This window comes from Pocillopora verrucosa, chromosome 13 (genome assembly GCF_036669915.1).
Source record: "Pocillopora verrucosa isolate sample1 chromosome 13, ASM3666991v2, whole genome shotgun sequence".
Classification (NCBI taxonomy): Eukaryota; Metazoa; Cnidaria; class Anthozoa; order Scleractinia; family Pocilloporidae; genus Pocillopora; species Pocillopora verrucosa.
In genome coordinates, this window is record NC_089324.1 from 11,874,493 (window position 1) to 11,899,205 (window position 24,713).

At 41.6% G+C, this 24,713-nt stretch overlaps 4 protein-coding genes and 1 long non-coding RNA gene across 6 annotated transcripts; 1 reads left to right on the forward strand and 4 right to left on the reverse strand.

Moving 5' to 3' along the window:
- LOC136277877 (uncharacterized) lies at positions 1 to 2,064 on the reverse strand. Of its 2 annotated transcripts, none has more exons than XM_066160668.1 (5): positions 1,919 to 2,064; positions 1,422 to 1,778; positions 1,017 to 1,258; positions 400 to 575; positions 1 to 130 (listed from the first exon to the last, which is right to left on the reverse strand). In XM_066160668.1, exons 1-5 carry the CDS (start codon positions 1,956 to 1,958, stop codon positions 7 to 9), a joined length of 939 nt encoding a protein of 312 aa, XP_066016765.1. In that variant the 5' UTR covers positions 1,959 to 2,064; the 3' UTR covers positions 1 to 6. The 2 variants fall into 2 exon arrangements, with proteins under 2 accessions (XP_066016765.1, XP_066016766.1); XM_066160669.1 differs by having other exon boundaries at positions 1,422 to 1,575; positions 1,919 to 1,948.
- Positions 2,065 to 2,144: 80 nt separating this feature from the next.
- LOC136277880 (uncharacterized) lies at positions 2,145 to 5,162 on the reverse strand. Its single transcript, XR_010716060.1, has 4 exons — positions 3,684 to 5,162; positions 3,152 to 3,268; positions 2,615 to 2,758; positions 2,145 to 2,284 (listed from the first exon to the last, which is right to left on the reverse strand). It is a non-coding gene; the product is annotated as an uncharacterized lncRNA (long non-coding RNA).
- Positions 5,163 to 5,317: 155 nt separating this feature from the next.
- LOC131793959 (uncharacterized) lies at positions 5,318 to 7,670 on the reverse strand. The gene is made up of 3 exons (XM_066160497.1): positions 7,652 to 7,670; positions 6,279 to 6,949; positions 5,318 to 6,169 (listed from the first exon to the last, which is right to left on the reverse strand). The coding sequence occupies exons 1-3, from the start codon at positions 7,668 to 7,670 to the stop codon at positions 6,056 to 6,058; spliced, it is 804 nt and encodes a 267-aa protein (XP_066016594.1). The 3' UTR covers positions 5,318 to 6,055.
- A 3,725-nt stretch (positions 7,671 to 11,395) lies between these two features.
- Positions 11,396 to 15,831, reverse strand: LOC131793961 (uncharacterized). Its single transcript, XM_066160672.1, has 4 exons — positions 14,165 to 15,831; positions 13,473 to 13,584; positions 13,086 to 13,201; positions 11,396 to 12,923 (listed from the first exon to the last, which is right to left on the reverse strand). Exons 1-4 carry the CDS (start codon positions 14,235 to 14,237, stop codon positions 12,745 to 12,747), a joined length of 480 nt encoding a protein of 159 aa, XP_066016769.1. The 5' UTR covers positions 14,238 to 15,831; the 3' UTR covers positions 11,396 to 12,744.
- A 7-nt stretch (positions 15,832 to 15,838) lies between these two features.
- Positions 15,839 to 23,183, forward strand: LOC131793958 (uncharacterized). Its single transcript, XM_059111454.2, has one exon. It carries the CDS (start codon positions 17,382 to 17,384, stop codon positions 22,269 to 22,271), a length of 4,890 nt encoding a protein of 1,629 aa, XP_058967437.2. The 5' UTR covers positions 15,839 to 17,381; the 3' UTR covers positions 22,272 to 23,183.
- Positions 23,184 to 24,713: the final 1,530 nt, after the last annotated feature.

Consider the following 24,713-nt stretch of genomic DNA (forward strand, 5'->3'; position numbering starts at 1 on the left):
GTTTCATCAGATTTGGAAGCATTCTGTGCAGTGCTCCACGAAATATCTTGGCCTGTTGACGAGGAATTCCGGTAACTCTTTGTTGTATGTTCTGTACATTCTGTGACACCTGACATTTTTTTCCATGTACCTGCACGGAGAAGAAAACGACAAGAGGTTAAACGTTTTACCATGGGCGGAGCAAGTTAAATGTACATAACTTTTGCTGTCCCCTTACGTTAATTGCATATGTGTTTTTCATGTGGCCGAAAGTATAGTGAGCACGTACTGATACTAAATAACTATCCTTTGGAAGCGTAAGGTCGCAAGATGAATTGTTCTCTTTTTCATTATTATTTGTTGATGCGTTAACCCACTATACGCCCCTCAATGTTCATTAATTACAGAACTACAGATTACCTTGAGTACTTTTCTGGCAAAAAATCGGTGATGAGCACGGAGAGCATTCCACTCAGGCTCTTATCCCTATGGTTAGCGAGGTGGTTGTATTTGAAATCCTCGTTTTGTCTTTCAAGACCGTTGTTGGTATTGACAGCTACTTGAAGACGGTCTTGCCGAAAAGCCCAAACCCATCGCTGAAAAGAAAACATAAATTGGTGTTTGTATGAATTGGAAAATTTGTTGACGTAGCGTTTCTTACTAAAGTATCTTAAAATATAAGTTTTCCCAATGGATCCCAGATTTCTACGGGTATTGATTTCCTCGCTTTTCAAATTTAAATCTTTACTCGGCAATGGAACTTTTCCTCGTCCGGACCAGGCGAGGGAGACTGAAGCATCGCTTAACAGCTTTGCCGTCCCAATTCTTCACCTTTTGAAAATGTTTGGGTAGCGTCAATGCGAAAGAGAATTAATCAGAGAGAATAGTCAACATGGACTTCTTGGGTGGAGGTTGCAGTTCTCTTTCTCAACCCTCTTTATTTCAATCTCACCACCATCTTTTGAACTTTATATCAAGGGAAGACTGGACGTTAGTGTTGAGGTTTTTATCGACGAATGATTGCTGTAGAAACTAACCTCTCGCTCTGCCAGCCACGTGTCTTGGAACCAGTGACGTAAGGCTTTGTTGCTTTTCCAAACGTGGAAATTTTCCAGCACTGTGACAGCGGACTCGAATTCCTCCCTCGTGGAAGCATGTGCTGTTCTTCGCAGCAAGGCGAGCAGTTCCTCTTTATGTGCCACAACACCATTGGCCGTTTTGGACGCCCATCGTTCCCAGGCTTGTTCCCGATGGAAGTCGCAAAGTAGTACTTTGCATTCTAAAATATATTGAAAAAGTGTGTTTAATAGCTAACCTTTCCAGTCTGCGGCCAAAAAGAAGGAACGACTTGTTTTTGGAATTCTTGGGGTGTTATTTTCAGAGACGTACCGTTGCATCTTGAAATTTAAATGCGGGCTGAGGTGCCATTAACTCAGACTTACCTGGGAACAAATTTTCGATGGCTTGTATCTCCTGTGAGCAGTTATCTGTCATGAATAGATGTGGTGACCAGTCTGGATTCCACTCTCTTACTACTTCAAGGGCTTCCTTTATTGAACACACAGTTTCATCTTCAGTCACGAAGGACCCTACCACCTGGTAATCAACATTAGTTTTTACCGCTAGAAAATACAGAGGTAATGCGTATCGCGTCGTCTTGTACGTAGCGTCAAGAAGGCAGATGTCGTTGCCATACAGACGAAGCAGTCGCTTTTGCCATACTGTTTGATGCACAATTAACAATTTCCTGCTTTGTTCTCCCCCCTTTTGAGTGAGACGTATTTCCTCACCCAACTCATCTATAACAACAACAACAACAACATAGAAAAAGCGTTATGGTAAAATCAAGGGATGTCTCGTCAAGGCGGGGCAAAGATCACAGATATACGATAATCAATACGTAAGTAAGAACCCTAATGCTTAATTTTGCAGTGATAACCTTCTTCTTTTTCATTTTCAGACCAGACTGGAACCTCCATAGGCGTGTTTACTTGTTCTGAGTGGGGACGAAAGAAAAAGGAATCAGCGTTGTAAACTTTTCACCACTCATCTGTCTTCATGTGGACATTTGCCTGGTCAATTCTTGACATGCGGTTTTTAACCGTAGCTCGATACATGTGCGTGCGCAGGTCAGATGTCCTAGGGAAGTATCGTCGGTTTGTGGCTGATCATCTCGAAACAAGACCTCTTTCACGAAGATTTTCAAATGCCGTCTCATTTCATATATTTCTTTAACTCCCTCCGCTACGAGCTCGTGGATCCTCTTAATGATCGTCTCATCAAGAGGTTGAGAGATTCCAGCGACCTAGAGTAATAAAAAACTCGAACTGTGAAAATGCTCGCTATTTCAAGTGGGAACGCCCTAGTAATGCACACCTATAAGTTATTTACTCCTTTGCAATTTTTTTTATATTGTGTGAATGTTTGAAATTGTACTTTAACAACAACAAGGAAAACGAAATCATGGCGAAAAATGTACAGGCACTTTTATGTCCCATTTTGACCGGCTTGCCCGCCAACTCTGTATCAAAGTCCCTGGGATTTAATTATTATCATGTATTTTAACGCAAGGTCAACACAAGGTGTAATTTTTTTCAATGACCGTTGCATTAGTTCGTGTTGAACACTAAGTTACCTCGCCAACGAAGTGATTCTGATGGTCTGTAATGAGAGGTAGTTCAATGTAAATCCTTCTTTCGTACTTGGCGACCCCTTCTTCTAAAGCTTTTCGCAAATTTCTCGACGCAGTTTCCCGTCTCTTTTTGCTGTCTTCTTGAATCTGAAAGACGAAAAATGATACACTTAAAGGAAAAAAATGGATGCCTTGTAACGGTAAACTGAATGTGACAGATGCAGTGCACAAATAAGTTTTCCCGCTGCTTCAACTCGATTTTTCTGTTTTAAAATTGATTCACGTTATGTGGATGAAAAGAAAACTTGGTGCTGGCAGTGTGTAAGCTTTGTTTGACCACACTCACGTCCCAGACAGAGATAAAAAACATCAGAAAGCTCGAATTTTCTTGAATAACTAAGGGAACGGGACCCGCACCTCTCGTGAATCGTCATTCCAGTCAAAAAGGTGACTATGTAGCAGGAATTTTGGACAGTGATACCGCATATCTGATTTATTCAGTAAACCGGATTCGTTCTGTTAATACATGAGTGGAACTACCTTGTGCTCTGCAAAAAATAAAATTTCTCGCATTTTTATCTGTGCTTTGCAGTCAAACTTCCGTGTGTCTTGAACGAGAAATCTTTTCTTGAACACGAAATCTTTGTGACCAGCCTTCTGTGAAAGATAAATATATCAGCGTGAGATGAGTGATAGTGTATTTCTCAAGTTATTTTCTGGAATGTGAAGAAACAGAAGTGTCATTGCGTGATGCCTTGAAAGATAAGGAGCCGACATACGACAGCTTGATAGAAAGCAAAAAACGTAGAATTGCGTTTATTTTCTTTTTTGTCAGCAGCATACATCAGTTAGAGGTTTTTGTAATTGGTAAGTTCTAAACTATCTTCAATTTAGCCGAGATTGAACTGTTATCGCGGTTGTCATAAAAGTATTCTGAGATCAATGTCATTTGACCCAGCGATATGTGTATTTGACCTTTCGGGTTAGCAAGCCATATATAGGTGACAGTAGCAACACCAATGTCGCGGATAAAAAAAAAAAGTATGTATGTACAGTACAATATTATATTTACCTCTTCTGCATCTTCTCGTTTCCTTTTCTCTCCAGCTTTTCTATCTTTGCCGTGCTGACAATCGAACACTTTCCTTCCCAAAATTATGAAAGGCACACCAGTACTGAAAACGAATTTTTGCTCCTTTAATGTCTCGTGGATCTTCCCAGAGTATTTTGTGACTTCTGTTCGAGTAATCTGTTTTTAAATTGTAATGGAAGATAGGCTCAGTAGAGCAAGGACGAGAGAGATATAAGCTAGCGCGACGTAACGCTTTCAAATATATATATATGCATACCAGTGTTTCCGAAACCTTTGTCAGCCTTAAAGCAAGAAAACTTCGTCGTCGATCCTGTTTCGAACTCCGCAATGAGTTTATACGCCTCATCAACAGAATTTACGTATCCGAAATTATCCGCATCTCTACCATCAGGCGAAGGTTCGCGCTTAAAATTCCCGCCATGTTGTTTCTGTTTGTTCTTGGGGTGTTCGGCTATGTCTCCTCGCGGATTTCCGAGAATCTTCGGCTATGATTTGCAAGCTATTGAATATTCCATCTCAGTCCCTCTCGACCGAGGTGGTTTTGGCGGATGGAATCTAATGCTGACCCTATAAAACGATAAAATATCCTAACTGCACGGTGAACGAAACAAACGGACTATCAACGCCTTGTGTTCACCTTTCTCAAAAAACTGACCTCGCGAACATGTACGTCGATGACAAATAATCTAACAATTGAGACTGTTTCGGCAAATTCGAAGGGTTGCATTTAGTTTGTGGCACACACGCAACTGTCATCTTCAAATAAACCATATGCGCCGAAATCAGCAAGATCATTAAAATACCTTAAAGGAAAGGAAGCTTTGTCTGAATAATGCAGTAGAAAAGCAGTAGGCTTTGAAACTTTAACACCACTAACGTAATGAAAATGGTTCGCAAACCTTTAAGACGCAATCTTGAAATACGATGATGTATGGAACCTTAAGTTAGAATGGAGTAGAGTAGCTAGATCGTAGAGCGGAACGTGTAATGTTGGATTGTCGACAACAAAGCTGGATTATAGTGAAATAAAGTATACAGTATAAGATTACTAAACCAGTGTCGGCGGTAATTCTCAGTGACGCAAGTGAGAAATTCTGCGAAGATGTAGAGTGGTACAGAATAATGTCGAAGAAGCTTTTCATGGTGAACTAGTTACTACACAACAAAAAGAAATGCATTTGTATCTTCAACTTCTTTAATGGCTCGATGTACTTTGGCTGGTACGACAACTTGACAACTTACTGCTCAACTGATCTCTGAACACTAGGTTGTTGCACGCGTTCTTTGAAGAAATCAGGGAAGAAGTAACAAGAACTTGACTGTCTTTCATCGAACGAACACCTATCCTCAATCTAGGCTTGCGTAATGCCTTGCGCAGTAATTCGTTACTATACTGCAATTGCGCAAGAAATGATTAGCATACCGCTTACGCAAGTAATTCAGTGTTTACAACTAAGTTTAAAAACGTAAATTAGCCGCCGCAAAGGGTAAAAAAAGTTGACGTTTCGAGCGCCAGCCCTTCGTCCTTCGCTCTGACGAAGGGCTAACGCTCGAAACGTCAGCTTTTTTACCCTTTACGGTGGCCAATTTACGTTTTCAGCACAATTGTTGACACTAAATTACCTGCTATACTCTCCCACCAACGCAGCACCACAGTTTCTTTAGAAACTTACCCCCTTTATACTGCTAACGCAGTGTCGAAATCTTTTTCATGCTAAGTTTTCAGACCTTTTCACTAACGTTCATAGGTTGCTTGGTCAAAACCAACCATTGTAATCAATTTAAGATTACTAGGTACAATATTAAGAAGAGAAATTTAATTTTAACAATGGGCACGTTTGTAAATGTTCAGTTTCGAGGTAACTACACAATAACCATCTCCAACGAGAGTAAACAGTCGGACATGAAACTGCCCACCAAAGATAACACCTACTTTGCTGAAAACCAGTTAATCAGTTTTGCTTCCAAAGAGCAAAGTTCGGTTAAAAGTTAACATCTGTAGCCCTAAAGCAAGCTATTGCCACGCATCCAATAACTTTGGGTAAGCTGGTGCAAACCGACTTAGAGTCATTGTTTTTGGGAAAAATTTTATCAATCTGTTCAAGTTGTATGTTATCAAACTTTAAAGATACTCTAGACTTTTAAACCCTTTCAAAAACAGCTGGTTAAAGCCGGCATATTTTATTATTTTAGTAAAACCTCGCCTGTTATTTCTTTTCTCTTTAATTTTGATTCAAGTGTCGTTGATCTTCCTGTTCAAACAAACGAACTATTTTCAACGCAGCTTCTAATTCGAAATTTCATTTTATGCAAACCAACCCTGGCCCTGAGTTTCGATTCTGGTTAACAGGTTAACCGCTGCAAAAATGTTGTCTGAATCCATTTCGAATATCATTCATTCTCCATAAATAAAGAGCTGGGTTGATTGAAGAGGATAAAAATATGAACACTATTGTCACTATTGTCTAAAGGCGGAATAAGATTCTAAGGTCCTGTTGCCGAACCCAAAATATATCGTAGTCGATATAACATATGGAAAGAAACATACAGAAAAGGTCAGCATATAATGCAAACATAATTATGTAGTGTTGTGTTGCATTGGATTTGCCGCTGGTGTCGACAAATACTTTGGTAAACCTTAACGTTGGCCATCATTATGATAAGATAACATGACACCATAACTGTAACAAGTTTGAATCGTAGCGCGCGTCCACTGTATTTACATTCTCTAGAACACGTAAGACAGCCGGTGGAGTCGCAGTTAAAACATGCACGTCTCCGATTAAAGAATGATCGGCGAGAAACAATCAACCATCGTTCAATGGACATTGCCGTTAGGATTAAAACCGTGGCAGAAACGAAATAAATCCCGCTACCCTCACCAATTGTACGTAAGGCTCTGATAAGTGTTGGCGAGTCATACACCACAGTTGAATTCCCTGAACACATCAAAAACGTCGCAGAATAGAAAGGTTGGGCGAATACTCCCGTACACAAATCAGTAAAAGCCAAACCACTTAGAAGTATATGAAATGGTGTCCTCGCAAAATTCTTCCTCCATACCGCCGCCAAAATCATCGCATTTCCCGCCACTGCCACAGGTGAGAGTAGAACGATAGCAATAGCTTTCGAGAGGAAAACAATGCGAGGGAAGGAGTCATTCCTGTCTTTGTTGAAAATGTGTGAGGTGCACGGCGTAAATGAGCTGCTTTGATGCTGAGAGTAAATACTAGAGTTGCTGAACACTATTTTCAGTGGTGTAACACCAGGGAGATGAAAGATTTAAGCTATCCCAGGTGCCCTCAGAGTTAGTAACTAACTCTTGAAATCCATATTACAATCCATTTTTGCTCTTTAGTCTATAGATATTATTTAGTATATCGCCTCCTCTTTTAACTGACCCTGCGATTATTGTGTGTCCACGTTTAAAACGTTTTGAGTTGCATTGAGTATTTGTATTTGCGGGTGAGGACTAAAGAACAAAAATAATAGGAAGGCGAAAGCAAATATCGAAAATACACCAACAGAGCTTGTCAAATTGATATTAAAATCAGGTGATAGAAGTGTATTGACACAGCTTTACTTGAACTATTGCCTTAATTAGTTTTATAATCGTTTTTGCTGTAAGATGAGTTCCTCCTTCTTGCATTTGAAAATAATTCAGAACCCTTGCCTTTATCTTTAGAAGTTTAGTTGCCATAGTAAAATGTTTACATATGATTGTCAACTCGACGAGTTTTCTGTGCAAGATACTGCAGCAGGAGCACAGGCGGCCCAAGCTCCAGTTGTGAGATGATTATCTTGCGCAATAACAGTCATGGCGGAGTTATAAGAGTTTGTATGGGAATATTTACGACCGTTTTAAGGAATAAAAAAATACGTCAAATCCTCAATAAAAATACCGCACCTTACTTCCACAGTGTATTGCTTGTTATCTGACCGCTTACTTTGATGAAAAGAGCCCATTTTAGCGAGTTGTTTATTTCGAGGTTTTCAACGTACATAAGAAAAGCCCTGGGCTTAAAGCGGTCGTAAATATTCCCATACAAACTCTTATAATTCCGCTATGACTGTTATTGCGCAAGATGATCATCTCACAGCTGGAGCTTGGGCCGCCTGTGGCTCATGGTAACCAGGCATAGCTTTCGTGAATGTGTTTCCCACGATCTTCTGAACTAAAATTCTTTGTTTGCGCTCTTAACTGACAAAAAGGCATTCTGATTCTTCCCAATGGGCGCTGTCATGCAAATCGTTCCTTCCACTGGATCGATTAGGCCGGAAAATCCGTCGAATATTAGGCTGGATAATCCCTCGAAAAGTTAAAGGTTCAGTAATCCCTTCAAAGGGCTGAATAATTCCTCGAAAGGGGTTGATAATCCCTCGAAAGGACTTGACAATCTCACGAAAGTGATGAATAATCCCTCGAAAGGGCTCAATTATCCCCATTTTAAGGGGATTGTTTGCTAACTGATCGTGGATCATCGAAGTCACGGGCGTCTCCAAAAGTGCATTCCCAGTGCATTCCCATCATCCTCGATCAAAAGACAACTCTCAACCTTTCGAACGTTGACAGGTTTCAAGAACCAGAAGGCTACCGACAAATCAATCGTACCTGTTATCGTCTCGATCAAAAGAGATCTGCGCATGCTCGGCATTAATTAACTCCGAAAATTCTTTTTTCACTCGTTTTTGGTTAACGGACAGACACGATGGCAAGGAATCTACGCGCCTGCGGCCGTAGATTCGAAAAAAGAAAAGCATGAATTACACCTAAATTGTGTGACCTTATCCCTCTACAGTCTAGCATCAGTATGCAGATTCTCCATACTGTTCTCTATACATTCCGTAAGGTGCTGACAAGGAGAATTTGTTTAACAATCAAGAGATTCTTCAATTGGTGTTCATTTTATTCATTCTAATGACCTTAACCATTCAACTCCCAAGATCTGATTGTTAATTCTCCCCTCTAGCTGCTACACATTTCCTAGTATATTAGTTGCAAGAATTTGATGTTAGATCAAGATAAAAACTTAACCCTGATAAGTTTGAGTATCCTCATCATTGCTTTACTTGATAATGTATGGATATTAAAGGGAGAAGTTATATTTCAATACTTCTGGGAGTTAACGGGTCAATGTGTGACTCAGGGGTGATATCATACGGAGAAAGTAAATCCTGGTCACTCTTAGGGTTGTAATTAAAAATATTTCTGCATACTTATTCTTTCCACTGTGTTCTTCAGAGGTGTTTGCTTGTCTCCTCCAATAAATCCACAACAATTTAGTGCTTCACAATGGCAAATCTGAGCAACTTTCCTGATTAATGACAAAAATTATACCTATGAATTTTTTGTAAGCTTCTCCTTCCCAGTTCAAAAGGATCTTCTTTCTGTGTGACTGCTGTACAGTTCCTCAAATTTTAAAAACTCTCAGTTTAGTGTCACTCACAAACATGAAGCTTTGACAGTAGAATGTACATTGTCCACCTACCCGCAACACTGCAGTTTATAATCGAACGTGAACTCTGCACCAGCTGGGATGGGTCGCTGAGTAAAAAATCCAATCCTCAACAAGCAATGGACAGTCCACTGCAAGAAGCAAAAGAACAAAACCCATTCAGTTCTTATCTTAACCCTTTACACCAGAACATCAGTATGCACACTATTCATACTGTACTCTATACAACTCCTAAGGAGCTGACAAGGAGCATTTGTTAAGCAATCAAGAGCTTCTTAAGTTACTGATCATTTCCTTAATTCTCATGACCTACAGGTTTGATTCAGGGGTAATATTATGAGGAGAAATTGGATGCTAGACATTCTTAAGGGTTAAAGGATTTAAGTACAGCTGTAGATGTGTTTTCTTTCAGTTTCCTGTCAATCAATCTACTGTCGATTACTTCTGGAAAAAGAAGTGAAAAGCCAGCATAATTGATCATAATATAAACTGGTAAAATGGACTGAACAATTTATTAAACTACCTTTTGAGTTTCACAATTTGAGTCACAGCTGTGGTTGGTAAATCAAGACAAGTTTCCCTCCTAGGTGGCATCAATTAGCTGAACAAAGAAGGAATTTTAAAGAAGCTATAACTCATTAAGTAACAAAACCATGAACTATAATGATTTGTCCACCTACATGTACTGTATTACGTATACTACTTAAAAAGATGGGCGCTTATTGTGTAGTGTCGTCATTCAGACATAGAGAGACTATTCCTTCTTCATTGCCAAAGGCTAACTGAACTTTATTGATAAATACGTTACACATATACAAGTATAAGAGTTTACTGACTAATAGTAATTTTACAGCATGCAAGTATTTCCCGTACAGTAGGATTACTGCATGTTTTCACGGCAAGGGGCCGCGAGTAGCTTGGAGTGATTGAAAATGCGGTCTAGAGCTTATAAGCCAGGACAGGACGCAGTTAAGCTGTGTTCGCTCAATATTTGTTTTCCTTAAGGCCCGTTTACGCAGGCAGGCCTTAAGGACTGATCGCAGAAGTCTAAATTGTATTCTGCTGAAAATTTCTTCTCGCGTTGTCAATGTTCAACCACTGGCGCGATGAGTATAAGAGAGTATGGAAGCCAAGAAAACAAAAAGGTTTTATTTTCGCACCTTTTTACGTTTGACTGATTTCACTTTTTCCGCTTGAAGTGCGCAGTCCGTTAAATTTTTTTTGTGATGTTTTCTGATGTTTAGCGAGCAAGCGGCGATGAGTAGCTGCAAGCGATAAAAATGGGCGGCTGGTTGGCATCATCTCAGTTTTATAGCTTTATACGCTATGCTTCTTTAAAAAATGACTTAAATTTAAGTTTAAATTTACTTCGTGCATGGCTTAATAATTATTTAACTAATTGCGCCTGTATCGACGAAAACGATATACGAAAACAGAACTGTTGTCGATTGGCAAGAGGACAAGTTTGTCTTTTGCACCTTTCCACGTTTAAATGATTATTGTTCCACTGCTAAAAAAAAACCAATTAAAATAAGATAAGAAAAAAAATTAAGACATATTGCAATGAAGACACCGCTCGATGTCGAGAGTGTGTAGAAAGGCGGGTTGGTTTTGGTTTTCTTAGACTATTGTCAGGCTCGCGTTTTTGTTTTTTGGTCTATTGAAGCAAATAAACCTCGCTGTTGAAGGCAAAACAATAGGTGCGATTTTCGCACCTTTTTCCGTTTCAGTGACTTTATTCTCCTTAAGTTCTTAAACAAAAAATGTTCATCACTGCATTAGGTGAGTAAAAAAAAAATGGTGACTTGTTTGGACTTGCTTGTTTAAACCGTCGTTTTTTGTTCCTTTTTTTTTTTCGAAACGACTCCCTACCTTGCGCGCGCTCACGTTTCTCGTAGATTTGCTTTTTTTTTTTATCCGCTCACGCGACGCCGTTCAAAAATAAACGGTGGCGGGCCATTCAGTGGTACTTGCATATAAAGGCCTCGTAAACGCAAGTCATAATCACTTTAGATTATCCCTAACTGAGAGAATAGCTAAGAAAATGAGCAAGTTTTACGAAGTCTCAAAAGTGCTCGATAAGCGTACAGACGCCCACGGTCGCGTTCAGTACCTCGTCCGCTGGCGTGGCTATGGAAAGAAGAACGATAGCTGGGTGGATGCAGCCGACACAAACGAGCGCCTTAAACAAGTGTTTAGGACACGCCACCAAGGAACTCCGGGCTTGCTGCAGACCTTAGCTGTGTTAGTGGCAGAAAAGCTGAACATGAAGAAACCGCCAACAACCAGCATCGTGAGACGTTCGTCTGTCACCATGCCGATGGATGCCGAGACCTTTAAAGAGTTGTTCGGTGGTCTTCCTTCCGCGCCAAATCTTTTGCAAGCGCCAAAGTTTTCTGTGCCCATTCACGAGCTTGACGCCATAATGCCTGCCGGATGGTCACTAAATACTTTCAAAACCTCCACGACTTGTCAGTTGCAGCCCAGCAAGCCCGTCGAGATTGCTCTCGTAGAGCGCAAGAAAGTGTTTTTTGATCATTCGGGGTGTTTGCGCTGTCAAGGCGGGAATGGAGCCCCCGTCGCTTGTAAAGACGTGGTGCGGAAAGTAGTATTCGGTTCAACCCTTCTAAAGATTTCGTTCTACCGTGAGCGGAACAAGCAAGCCGAGCGAAAGCCCAAGGAGCGCACGAGACTAACCTGGGCGAAACCAAGATCAGTCGCCAAGTAGAAAACAGTGACTTACCGCTGGGTAGTCACTTCAACAAACAGCTCCTTTAGGAGCCACCAAATATAAGAAAGCAATGACCAACTCGAATGTGTGGTACTCTTTTATTTCCCTTATCTAGCCCTTTTTTGCATTCATTGTTTGCCTAAAAAAGACCTGTATTCAAGCCACTTCAATTTGAATCGAAAGTTCGCCTACGCCTCACTCTCAGATCGCGCTGATTCTGTGCATCCCTGTGTATCACTGAAATAACCTAAAATAACCTTTATTCAAGGAACTTTTTATCCATTCGCTCGTCTGAACTAGCCTCGCGTTTTGTTGAGATTGCTAATGAGCCTTAAACCTGCTAGCGTGTCCTGGAAAATGTCCTTTTCATTTTTGCCCTAAAATTATGTAACACCGGAACGTGGTAATTTGACAACGATATCAGTAACTTCTTGTGTGGTGTCAGTGTCAAAAGCGTGGTCCGTTCATCGATCATGGAGAAAGCAGGGCACGAGGCATGGTAAGTGAGAAGTAAATGCACCCGTATTAAGTACTTCTGCCTGCGACTTATCCGAGTTTGTAAACAAGAAAGTATTTCTTAGTCGATCAACACCTCACAGTTCACAGTAAGAGCTTGTAAGCCCGCCGGTGGTTTAGTGAAATGTCTAAATTTATTCTCAAGCTGACATTTCCTACTTAGCGGATTATACACAATAAAAAAGTATTCAGTCAAGATTTTGAAGGGTGTGTTTAGTGACTGACTACAAAATACACCTCAAATAAGTATAACTTTGAGGGATGAAAATGTTTTAGTATAATAAATGTCGTCGGTTTAAGAAGTTATGGAAATTTAACGCCGAAAAATAAAAACTTCCTAAGCGGGAGTTCCTACTGATACCACCATGGTCGAGCCAGAGGATAAGTAATTGCGGTGTAAAATGGCTAAACTTTTAAGTAGTGGGGGCATTACACAGCCTTTTCTGCTAGCCGTTGTTGAGCGTTGGCACAACCTGGTGCATTCTGATAGATCTCGCTCAATAGGCCATTCATCAACTGAAAAAAATAAACAGATTTACACATATAAATGCTGATAAAGACAAAATGTAAATGTGACTAAATTATTTGTGTGTGTTAAGAATATGACAGCTCTGTGATGACAAAGATTAATTACATATATAGAATACATGATTTTTAAAACAAATTTTCCCTACTTACTATCAAGGTTGTTAATTTGTTCCTTGCAACAATAGCACCAGATGCAGAAGAATTTGGAGCTGGCACCATGGAGACCATACACAAGGGCTAAAAATTTCCAGTCTGAGCAACAAAACCTGTAAAAAGAACTAAATTGTTTCATATAAAGTGAATATATTAAATTCATATATTTGAACTGTGGAATAACATTTTAAGCAAATGATAGGTCATTGCACTGTCATTGTACTCAGCTTTTAAAAGTAGTTGAGAAAATAAAGCCTGAAAAAAGTTCAGGCTTGAATGGGGTTCAAATTTGCTTAAAAATTATTTAATGTAAAGAATTCAGCCATAAACATCCAGGCTTATGGAAAGATGATTATCACATCTTGTAACAAAATCAACACTCACCACTCAATATCAAAATGTTCCCCATCAATTGTGATTCCTGTTGTCTTGAGTTGATCAATTTCTTCAAATGTTTGTCCAAGACAAGTTTTTAATTCATCATAGTCCTCTTTACCTGTGGAATGATGGAGATGGTCAATTGACTGTGACAAGGAGCTCAGACTCATAAACATATTAATAATTTTTCTGATACTATTTACTCCTGGATAAACATAAGCTCAATATTTTGCATACAAGCCCTTTAAGGGCTAAAGAACAAAGTTTTAAATGGGAGCAAAATTTTGTGAATGCAAACCTTGAGATTTTAGGCCCTCTACTTTTGGGAGAGGTGAGATTTTGACCAGCAAAAAACATTGTTTTCTCAAATATCCCTGAGTAGGTTTAGTAAAGATGAAAAATTTTTACAGTACTTGTTGGCCCATGTTAACGCAAATGTAACCCTTTTAGTTTTGATTTAAAATGGCAAGTTTAGCATGAAAAATTATGAAGAAAGGAGCTTCGGTGTTTTTCTGCCCTTTTATGCTGCGGAATACCAGTTAAAAAAAAAAGTCACAGTTATTTTAAGACTTCACATACTGCCCAAAAAGGATGCTCGGAGCCTTCCATCTAATATGTACATGTAATATATCAATTTTCATTTTATTATAGTTTTAAGAAAAACGAAACAGTGTAGACATTAAGATCTATGCACTTACCATTGTACAATGCCAGGGTATACTGGTATTCATACGTTGCTTTGTTCTCACACAAGATGTTAAAAACTGCCATCACGGTGCCGATTCTTTTGCTGGTTCGCCTCCCATCCGCCGCAAATCGGATCTTAATTTTAGAACCATCTTTCTTGATGGCCTCTTTAAGAAATATACAGCGCCGTTTTGTTGTCAGTACGTGTACCGAGATGCCGCCATGTTTTCAGCGGTTTCTTCTAAAAGTCATACCGTGGGCACACTACATACGTCACGTCCAAAAATTTTTTTGCGATGAGCAAAAAAAAAAAAATGAGCAATTCAAGGCTTGGATTACAGCTAAAATAAATTTTGCCTTAAAATAACCAGAAGTCGGTATCTATTTGCAGTAAGCCCTGGTAAGTCCCTAAAGGTACTTAGCACCTGCCTACACTATGCATGTTCAATGAAGAGTTTATATTTCAGAAAAATAAAAAGCAAACTTTTCGACTGGCTTATAATATTTCAGCGCTATCACACAGATTGCTTATGACACTGAATAAACATTGTTAATGAAAAGATTTATCATCCGTTCTCGTTGAGCCATTAGACGCACGAGGTCTTAATAAAAAGATTGACCAATGTGAAACTGGGGGTGACGAATGGTGAATGCAACGTTTTTCTCTTAGATCGAGACTGTTTTCAACTTTTGATTTGCGATTTTGTCCCCAGCATGGTCATGTAAGCTTAAAGATATGAGACTGCGAGACGTTCAGAACCGCCGAAAAAAATACATTGCGAGACCCGCAAAATTTGACCAAATTTTTGCGAGACCTTCAAAGACCATTCACCACCCCTAAAAACTTAGTGATAAAGAAAAATTCGTAATGATACGTACCTCAATCGGTTTGAATTCCGCTGGTAAAATCTCTGTGGCATTTCGGAGGTACTCCCTGATTTTTTTCCTCTTCATAGACCGCGAAGACTTATCTACGTCCCAATAGTTTTTTCGGCTAACGTTAAACTTCACAGCGTTCTTTACAGGGTCCACTGCTAGGCGACTTTGGGCAAGCTCATTTCTTAGAAGCTGGAGTTCCTGGCGAAGCTGAAAAACTTCTGCCCTTCTTTCTGCCAATTCCGTCGCCTGGTCACTGACGATTTCGTGCAAATGGCGAATGCGTTGGTCGTACGCCTCAAGAAGGGGCAAAGAGAGGACAGACTGCTCTATATCGAAATGCCTTGGGCCACGTTTGTAGAGGACGTTTGCTTGCGGCTTGTCTACTTTGAACTTCGAAAACATTTTAAGACTTTAAACAACTTTAAACCGATCTTTTCCGATGACTAATTTCAGATAACTCTTTTCCAATGACGAGAGCGAAATGATTGTTGTCAATTGCAAGTGGCACGCGCGTCAGTTTTAAAACCCGTCATTAGCATAATAAGGGCATTCATGAAAACAAGAGAACAATTGATGTCAACTGAGCGCGAATTTCAAAGACGCTTTCAAAGATGTTTCGGGACGGAAACAAAGTTTGTTTAATTGTATACATAGGCAATTCGCACAGTGACTCCCACAACAATCTGAATAAAAGTCTATATTAGAACCTTTCAAGGCTGCCCAGCCGCTTCTTCAAGCAAGCGCGCTTCTTCACGGAAAGAAAAAAAGTCATCAATTAATGGTTTGTTGACGATGAAATTCGCGACAAAGCCCATAAGACAATACACAATACTATGAAAGCGTTTAAAAAGCTTTGAATACTTTCAAGGTCTTGATGCACTGAAAGGGGTTTTATTATGACAATAAACCGCTCTAACAGTAGATATTTCAAATATAATTGGTTATAACGCTTTTTAATTCTTCGCTTGAGACAGACAGCTTTCTCGCAACTTGTTTGGCGCGCATTACAACAGGCCAGCAAAAATACTTAAAAATAATTGTACCTTCGCTTCAGTTTCGATTTCTTTTACGATAGTTGTGTGGCATATTCCATTCGTATTTTAAGATACAAACTGTCGTCCTTTCTCTATCTCGAAATTCTGCGTTTATTTGCGGGAAAAAGGAGAGAACTTTACACAGCCGACAGCCCGCTCTCCATGTAACAAATTTACCCTTCCGTCCCCCGGCAAGTTTTCCGTTGCTCTAGACAACTTCTCCCTAAGCCCACCCCCAGAAAGAAAGATTTTGTCACATTCAGGTCATTAACGAAGTTTTTGAATCTCGCGCTCGGAAATCGGATACGCGTCGGTTCTTTCAAACCTTTGTTCTTATAACAAAAGAGCCTCAAAGCTGTCAACAATGACAATGCCCATAAATGGATAAAAAATCGTGCCATTGTTAGCAAAATCCCAACCCAAAGTTTATTTTCAGTGGTGTAGCACCAGGGAGTTGAAAGATTTAAGCTATCCCAGGTGCCCTCAGAGTTAGTAACTAACTCTTGAAATCCACATTACAATCCATTTTTGCTCTTTAGTCTGTAGATATTATTGTCGGAGACTTTGATTCGTGCGTGACACATGTCAGATGATGAGTGCGAACATTATGGACATTGAATGGTTTACATAATCAACGCAACCTTGAATGACCTTTTTAAAATCAGTACTCGGCAACAACCAATCACAATGTAGAAAATATCGTATAAGAGAGTGATTTCTTACAAATTTTGCAGAGTAGCTTTTTACACACCCGATGTAAATAAGCGAATACGAGAGCGGAATAAAACAGTTTAATTGAGTATCGTTCGTTAGAATTCTATCCCTAGTAAAAAGGACAAAGTTTACAAAACGTGGCACCTCCGGCAACGCGACAATTCTGAAGGATAACAGTTAGGACAAAATTGAGTGAGTATAGTTTGCTTTCTGAATTTTTCTCGACGATATGGAGGCGACAGTGGAAACTTTGAACATCAAAGTTATGTAACTCAACATGACAGTGGCAAAGACGAACGCCGTTTTAGAGGCAGGGAAACCCGAACCAATTGAGAGGCAGCTTGCGACTCTTAAGGCCATCACAGCAGAAATTGATCGGATGCGACTCCACGTAGAAGCCAAAAAATTAGCGGCCGAAGAAGAGATCGCCGATATTCAAACGTGGAACGCCCACCTGGACGCGAAGGTGGAAGAGGCAGACAACGAAGTTGTGAAAGTACGTAAGTAGCTGAATGATCGGAAAAGGGAAGCAGAAGTGCTCGCTCAAGAAGAGAAACTGCAATTCGAAGAAAAACTTTATAAAACCAAGCTGGAATTGCAAATGGAGCTCCAAGCTACGCAGACTAGCCAACACCCGCTTCACACTAACACATCAAGCGACATCCAAGCCAAGTTACCGAAACTAGTGATAACGAAGTTTGACGGCATCTTCATGCACTGGCCACGATTTTGGGGACAGTTTAGCGAGACTATCGACAAAACAAGCGTCGCGCCGATAACGAAATTCTCATACCTACGAGAACTACTCGACTTCAAAGTAAAACGAACAATAGAGGCGTTACCCTTCACGTCAGAGGGATACAATCGCGCAAAGAGCATATTAGTAGAAAAGTACGGTAAAGAGTCTGAGATCGTGAAGGCATACACTAGAGAAATTTTGGACATTCCTTCAGTACAAAACGCGAATCCAAAGAAAATCAGCGAATTCAGCGAGAAATTAACATATTGCGTGCAGGCCTTGCAGACGCTTAAGAAACTCGAGCAAGTCAATGGGGCGGTGTCCATGACGCTAAATAAATTGCCAGCCATCCGCGGAGACCTCGTTCGAACAGATCCAGGTTGGGAGAGCTGGGATTTCGCTAGTCTTTCCGAAGCAATTCGACTGTGGGTGAGACGGAACCCGGCGGAAACAACACGAACTGAGCGCGAACAAGAGCAATCAGCCAAAAGATTTACACGCCCAACCAAAATGTATCATGCGCGTCGAGAACTCCCTGGACCTTGTGGTTGTGTATACTGCGGCGAAGATCACAGACATGTGGAATGCACAAAGATTAAGGGCCTGTCAGATCGCAGACAAATTTTACTAAATAAGCGTTTATGTTTCAATTGTGTGTCTGGGAACCACCGCGCGTTCTATTGTCCGAGCAAATCAGCCTGTCAACGCTGCCATAAGCGTCACCACACGTCGATTTGTGACACACCAAACCCGACAAGCCAAGTTAACCAGCCACCAGCACATGGAGTCGCTTTGACAACAAACCAAACTGTAGAGGGTCTGTTCCCAGTAGTCATCATTGAGGTCAACGGAATTAAATGCAGAGCGCTTATCGATTCTGGAGCTAGCAGTTCGTACGTGTCGGCAAAGCTGATCGAACTACTTCGCTTAAAGCCAACCGATGTCCAGACAAAAACGATCGATATGCTGATGTCCTCTAAGATTGCCAGACTCGAAGTCTACGATCTCGAACTAAGATCTGTCAACCATCAATTTTCGCTGTCAGTCAAAGCTACCAAAGTGAACAAGACAGAGTTGTTGTCTATTGAAAACCCTAATTATCGCACGCTAATTGAGAAGCACCCACACTTGAAAGGCGTAAATGTTTACGATGATGACACAAAAGCGTCTCTTCCGGTTCACGTGGTGCTTGGCAGTGGGGAGTACGCCAGAATTAAAACGGAAACAAAGCCAAGAATTGGACAAGAGAATGACCCTATCGCAGAACTCACCAAATTCGGATGGTTTCTGATGTCCCCGGGAAAGGAGTTTGACAAAAACACCATGCTTCTCACCCACACAAGTCAAAGCAACTACGAAGATCTGTGCAGATTGGACGTCTTGGGATTGCGTGATATAGCAGATCATGACCAGTCGATGGTATTTGATGAGTTTAAGGAACGCCTAACGCGCTCGCCAGAAGGTTGGTACGAGACCACCCTCCCATGGAAAGCTAACCACGCAGAACTGCCCTCAAACAAGGAAGGTAGCTTAAAACGACTCAAGAACCTCAGTAGAAAACTTCAACGCGAGGGACTGACGGCTCAATACGACGCGATAATTCAAGAACAGCTGGCAGAAGGCGTTATCGAAAAGGCACCCCCTGTTTCACAGCCACAGAAAGAGTTCTACATCCCTCACAAGAGCGTGATTCGCAAGTCCGCTGAAACTACAAAGATGCGGATCGTCTATGACGCCTCAGCCCGAGCGACACCCGATTCACCATCACTGAATGACTGTCTGTACCCAGGGCCTGCGCTGCAAAACAAACTATGGGACGTTCTAATTCAGCAGAGAGCCTACCCAGTTGTCCTAGCGGGAGACATTAAGAAAGCCTTCTTACAAATCCGGATTCACGAGAGTGAACGAGATGCCCTCCGTTTTCACTGGCAGACAGATTCGGACTCGGAAGTGCAGACATTCCGGTTCACGAGAGTACTCTTTGGGCTCGCCCCCTCACCCTTTCTACTAGGTGGGGTTCTTGAATGCCATCTCGATACCTGGGCGGAGAAATACCCGGAGGAGGTAGAGCGGCTACGCCGAAGTTTCTACGTAGACGACCTGTTGACAGGCGGTCAAGACATACAGCTAGCAAAAGCACGAAAGGAGGTGACGCAAAAAATTATGAAGGACGCCACATTTGAGTTACACAAATGGCACTCAAATCATGCACAGCTGGAAGATGACACCCAACCTGCACAAGGAGAGGAAGTTGCCCAGCCTACTTTACGTAAAAACAGCGCCCAAGCCACATCAAGCGAAGATCAGTCTTATGCAAAACAACAGTTACTAGTCAAGCCAAGTGAGTCAAAGCTATTGGGCGTAAAATGGGACAAATTCGAAGATACTATCGCCGTGCAGTTCCCAAGCGCGAGTAGTGCACCGACAAAACGTGAAGTACTGGCCAAACTAGCGAAAGTGTACGACCCCCTTAGCTTAGCGTCCCCCATTACACTGCAAGGGAAGCAAATCTACCAAGAAGCGTGCGACTGCAAAGTATCATGGGACGCACCTATCCCAGAGAATCTGAAAATACGCTGGCAAAGGTGGGAGCAGTCACTTCCGGCGGAAGTAACCACTCGAAGACTCTTAGCACCTTATCAACAACCAGTCATCTCCGCTGAGCTGCATGTGTTTGGGGATGCGTCAACTTATGGGGTTGGAGCAGTGGTGTATTCAGTCGTACGCCAAGAAGATGGAATCACTCAAACCCTGGTTGCAGCAAAAGCAAGATTAGCCAAGAGAGAACTAACCGTCCCCAGGTTGGAGTTAGTCAGCGCTCACATGGCTACCAATTTAGTCATCAACGTAAGAAACACCCTAAAAGAACTACCCGAACCCATGATCTACGGTTGGCTGGACAGCACCGTCGCCCTCCACTGGATTGTAGGAAATGGTCAGTACCGACAGTTCGTCTCTAACCGCGTGCAAAAAATAAGACAATACCCACAGATCCAGTGGAGACACGTGCCCACTACCGATAACCCAGCGGACCTGGCGAGTCGAGGAGGCCAGGTAACCAACGCAGAGCTTTGGTGGAATGGCCCAGCGTGGCTACGTAATCCTGAAATGTGGCCAGAGAACCCGGTTACCGTGAAATCCGAAACCTCAGAAGAAGAGGCAAAAGTCATCCGAGAAGTGCTGAGCCTAGCAAATGAGAAACCTGAACAAGAACGGAACGTGTTCGACGAACTCCTAGAACGCCATGATTTACGCCGAGCTCTTCGCATCCTAGCTTGGGTGCGACGGTTCACCACTCACAGGGTGCGCAAGGGACCTCTTACTAGCGAAGACATTCAAGAGACCAAGAACTGGTGGATAGAAAGAGTCCAGTCTCAAGATTTACAGAAACCACACTTTGAACAGACCAGGCAGAAACTCAACCTCGTTTCCAATGCAGATAGAATTCTCGAATGTCATGGAAGAATTCAAGGAAAATACCCAGTGTACCTGCCAGCAGACGCCGTGTTTACGAGGAAGCTTGTACAGAGGATTCATGTCGAAACCTTACATGGAGGTGTGGCCCTTACCATGGCAGCGATTCGTGAACAGTACTGGATCCCAACCCTGAGACAGCTAGTGAAGTCTGTGCGATCTGCTTGTTGGGGCTGTAAACGTTTCATAGCTTCACCCTTAACAGTACCACCCCCTGGACCACTGCCTACAGACCGTACAGATGGTGGAACAACCTTCGAGGTTATTGGCACGGATTTTGCTGGTCCTATCAAGTACAAACAACGCAAGAAGGGCGAGGAGAAAGCTTACTTGGTTATCTTCACGTGTAGCCTGTCCAGAGCCGTGCACCTAGAATTATTGTCTAGTCTAGAGACAAGCAATTTTATTACCTGTCTTAAACACCTCATCGCTCGCCGCGGCAGACCGCGCGTTATCTACTCAGACAATGGAGGCACCTTTATCAAGGCTGCGAAATGGTTTCGCCAATTGCGAGGAGATGAGCGCCTCCAAAGTCTCCTTGAAGATTACGACATAACCTGGAAATTTAACTTAAGCCGGGCTCCTTGGTGGGGAGGACAATTCGAGCGGTTGATTGGAGTCGTAAAGTCCGCCATGTACAAAGTCATTGGGGGAGGTGTACTTACCTGGACTGAGCTGAGCGAGGTACTGCTCGACGTGGAAACACAAATCAATCGACGTCCATTAAGTTATGTAGAAGATGATGTCGAGCTACCAACACTTACACCGTCAACATTCCTGTTTCAGCGAACTAGTCAGCTGCCAGAAGAGAAAACAGGGAGGATCAAAGACCTGGACCTACGCAAACGTGCTAAATACCTCAGGAACTGCAAGAACAATCTCTGGAGGTGGTGGCAGAGAGAATATTTAACAGCTTTAAGGGAGCGGCACAACCTGACACACAAAGCGGCCAAATTTCAGCCAAATGTTGGAGATGTTGTAATTATAAAGACCGAAAACAAGAATCGTGGGAGTTGGCCACTGGCGATAGTAAACAAAACCTATCCCGGGAAGGACGGAATCATCCGCGCAGTTCAACTCAAGACAGCAAACGGACTGTTAGAGAGGCCTGTTCAACACCTGTACCCTCTTGAGCTAAACTGCGACCAGGCTTGTGAGACACATGCAGACACTCCCACAGCTGATTTAAACCCAAACGCACTAGTTTTCAGGCCCAGACGGGATGCTGCAGTTGCTGCCAGAGCCCGAATCCAGGACCTTGCTGAAGATGAACAATGAACCACAATTTCCTTTTCACTGAACTTCAAAATTGTGAACTTAATTGAAACGTTTGATTTATAGAGAACTTTTTCGTTTAGTTGAATTCGTTAAGTCTCCTAGGTGAATACACCCTTACACGCAATGTTGCATGGGGAAGTGTGTCGGAGACTTTCATTCGTGCGTGACACATGTCAGATGATGAGTGCGAACATTATGGACATTGAATGGTTTACATAATCAACGCAACCTTGAATGACCTTTTTAAAATCAGTACTCGGCAACAACCAATCACAATGTAGAAAATATCGTATAAGAGAGTGATTTCTTACAAATTTTGCAGAGTAGCTTTTTACACACCCGATGTAAATAAGCGAATACGAGAGCGGAATAAAACAGTTTAATTGAGTACCATTCGTTAAAATTCTATCCCTAGTAAACAGGACAAAGTTTACAAAAATTATTTAGTATATCGCCTCCTCTTTTAACTGACCCTGCGATTATTGTGTGTCCATGTTTAAAACGTTTTGAGTTGCATTGAGTATTTGTATTTGTGGGTGAATGCTAAAGAACAAAAATAATAGGAGGGCGAAAGCAAATATCGAAAATACACCAACAGAGCTTGTCAAATTGATATTAAAATCAGGTGATAAAAGTGTATTGACAGAGCTTTACTTGAACTATTGCCTTAATTAGTTTTATAATCGTTTTTGCTGTAAGTTGAGTTCCTCCTTCTTGCATTTGAAAATAATTCAGAACCCTTGCCTTTATCTTTAGAAGTTTAGTTGCCATAGTAAAATGTTTACATATGATTGTCAACTCGACGAGCTTTCTGTGCAAGATACTGCAGCAGGAGCACAGGTGGCCCAAGCTCCAGCTGTGAGATGATTATCTTGCGCAATAACAGTCATGGCGGAGTTATAAGAGTTTGTATGGGAATATTTACGACCGTTTTAAGGAATAAAAAAATACGTCAAATCCTCAATAAAAATACCGCACCTTACTTCCACAGTGTATCGCTTGTTATCTGACCGCTTACTTTGATGAAAAGAGCCCATTTTAGCGAGTTGTTTATTTCGAGATTTTCAACGTACATAAGAAAAGCCCTGGGCTTAAAGCGGTCGTGAATATTCCCATACAAACTCTTATAATTCCGCTATGACTGTTATTGCGCAAGATGATCATCTCACAGCTGGAGCTTGGGCCGCCTGTGGCTCATGGTAACCAGGCATAGCTTTCGTGAATGTGTTTCCCACGATCTTCTGAACTAAAATTCTTTGTTTGCGCTCTTAACTGACAAAAAGGCATTCTGATTCTTCCCAATGGGCGCTGTCATGCAAATCGTCTCTTCCACTGGATAGATTAGGCCGGAAAATCCGTCGAATATTAGGCTGGATAATCCCTCGAAAAGTTAAAGGTTCAGTAATCCCTCGAACGGGCTGAATAATCCCTCGAAAGGGCTTGATAATCCCTCGAAAGGGCTGGACAATCTCTCGAAAGTGATGAATAATCCCTCGAAAGGGCTCAATTATCCCCATTTTAAGGGGATTGTTTGCTAACTGATCGTGGATCATCGAAGTCACAGGCGTCTCCAAAAGTGCATTCCCATTGTTCGCTGCCTACAGAGCCGATAACGTCGTGACTTCTCCGCCATTTAAGATCGTCAAATGATATAGATGGCTCGATTGGAGACACTTTACCAACAGTGCACCCGGTAAAGATGGATACTTGCCAAAAAAACTCGACGTCACTCCATTCAACGAAGACAGGGCGCCGCATTCATATGCTAATCTACACGTCGATTTGGCCGTAATATTTCGGGCATAAACTCTTTGAAGGGATTGACAACAGCTAACAAATTCTTCGCAAAAACACATCCAGTTAAAGCTATGCCTGCTTGAGTAACGTACGTCGTAGAAAATCACCTTACAAAATGCTCTACTCACCCAGGCGAAGTCAGCTAATCCTCGATCCAAAGACAACTCATCCTCGATCAAAAGACAACTCTCAACCTTACGAACGTTGACTGGTTTCAAGAACCAGAAGGCTACCGACAAATCAATCGTACCTGTTATCATCTCGATCAAAAGAGATCTGCGCATGCTCGGCAATAATTAACTCCGAAAATTCTTTTTTCACTCGTTTTTGGTTAACGGACAGACACGATTGCAAGGAATCTACGCGCCTGCGGCCGTAGATTCAAAAAAAGAAAAGCATGAATTACACCTAAAGTGTGTGACTTTATCCCTCTACAGTCTAGCATCAGTATGCAGATTCTCCGTACTGTTCTCTATACATTCCGTAAGGTGCTGACAAGGAGAATTTGTTTAACAATCAAGAGATTCTTCAATTGGTGTTCATTTTATTCATTCTAATGACCTTAACCATTCAACTCCCAAGATCTGATTGTTAATTCTCCCCTCTAGCTGCTACATATTTCCAAGTATATTAGTTGCAAGAATT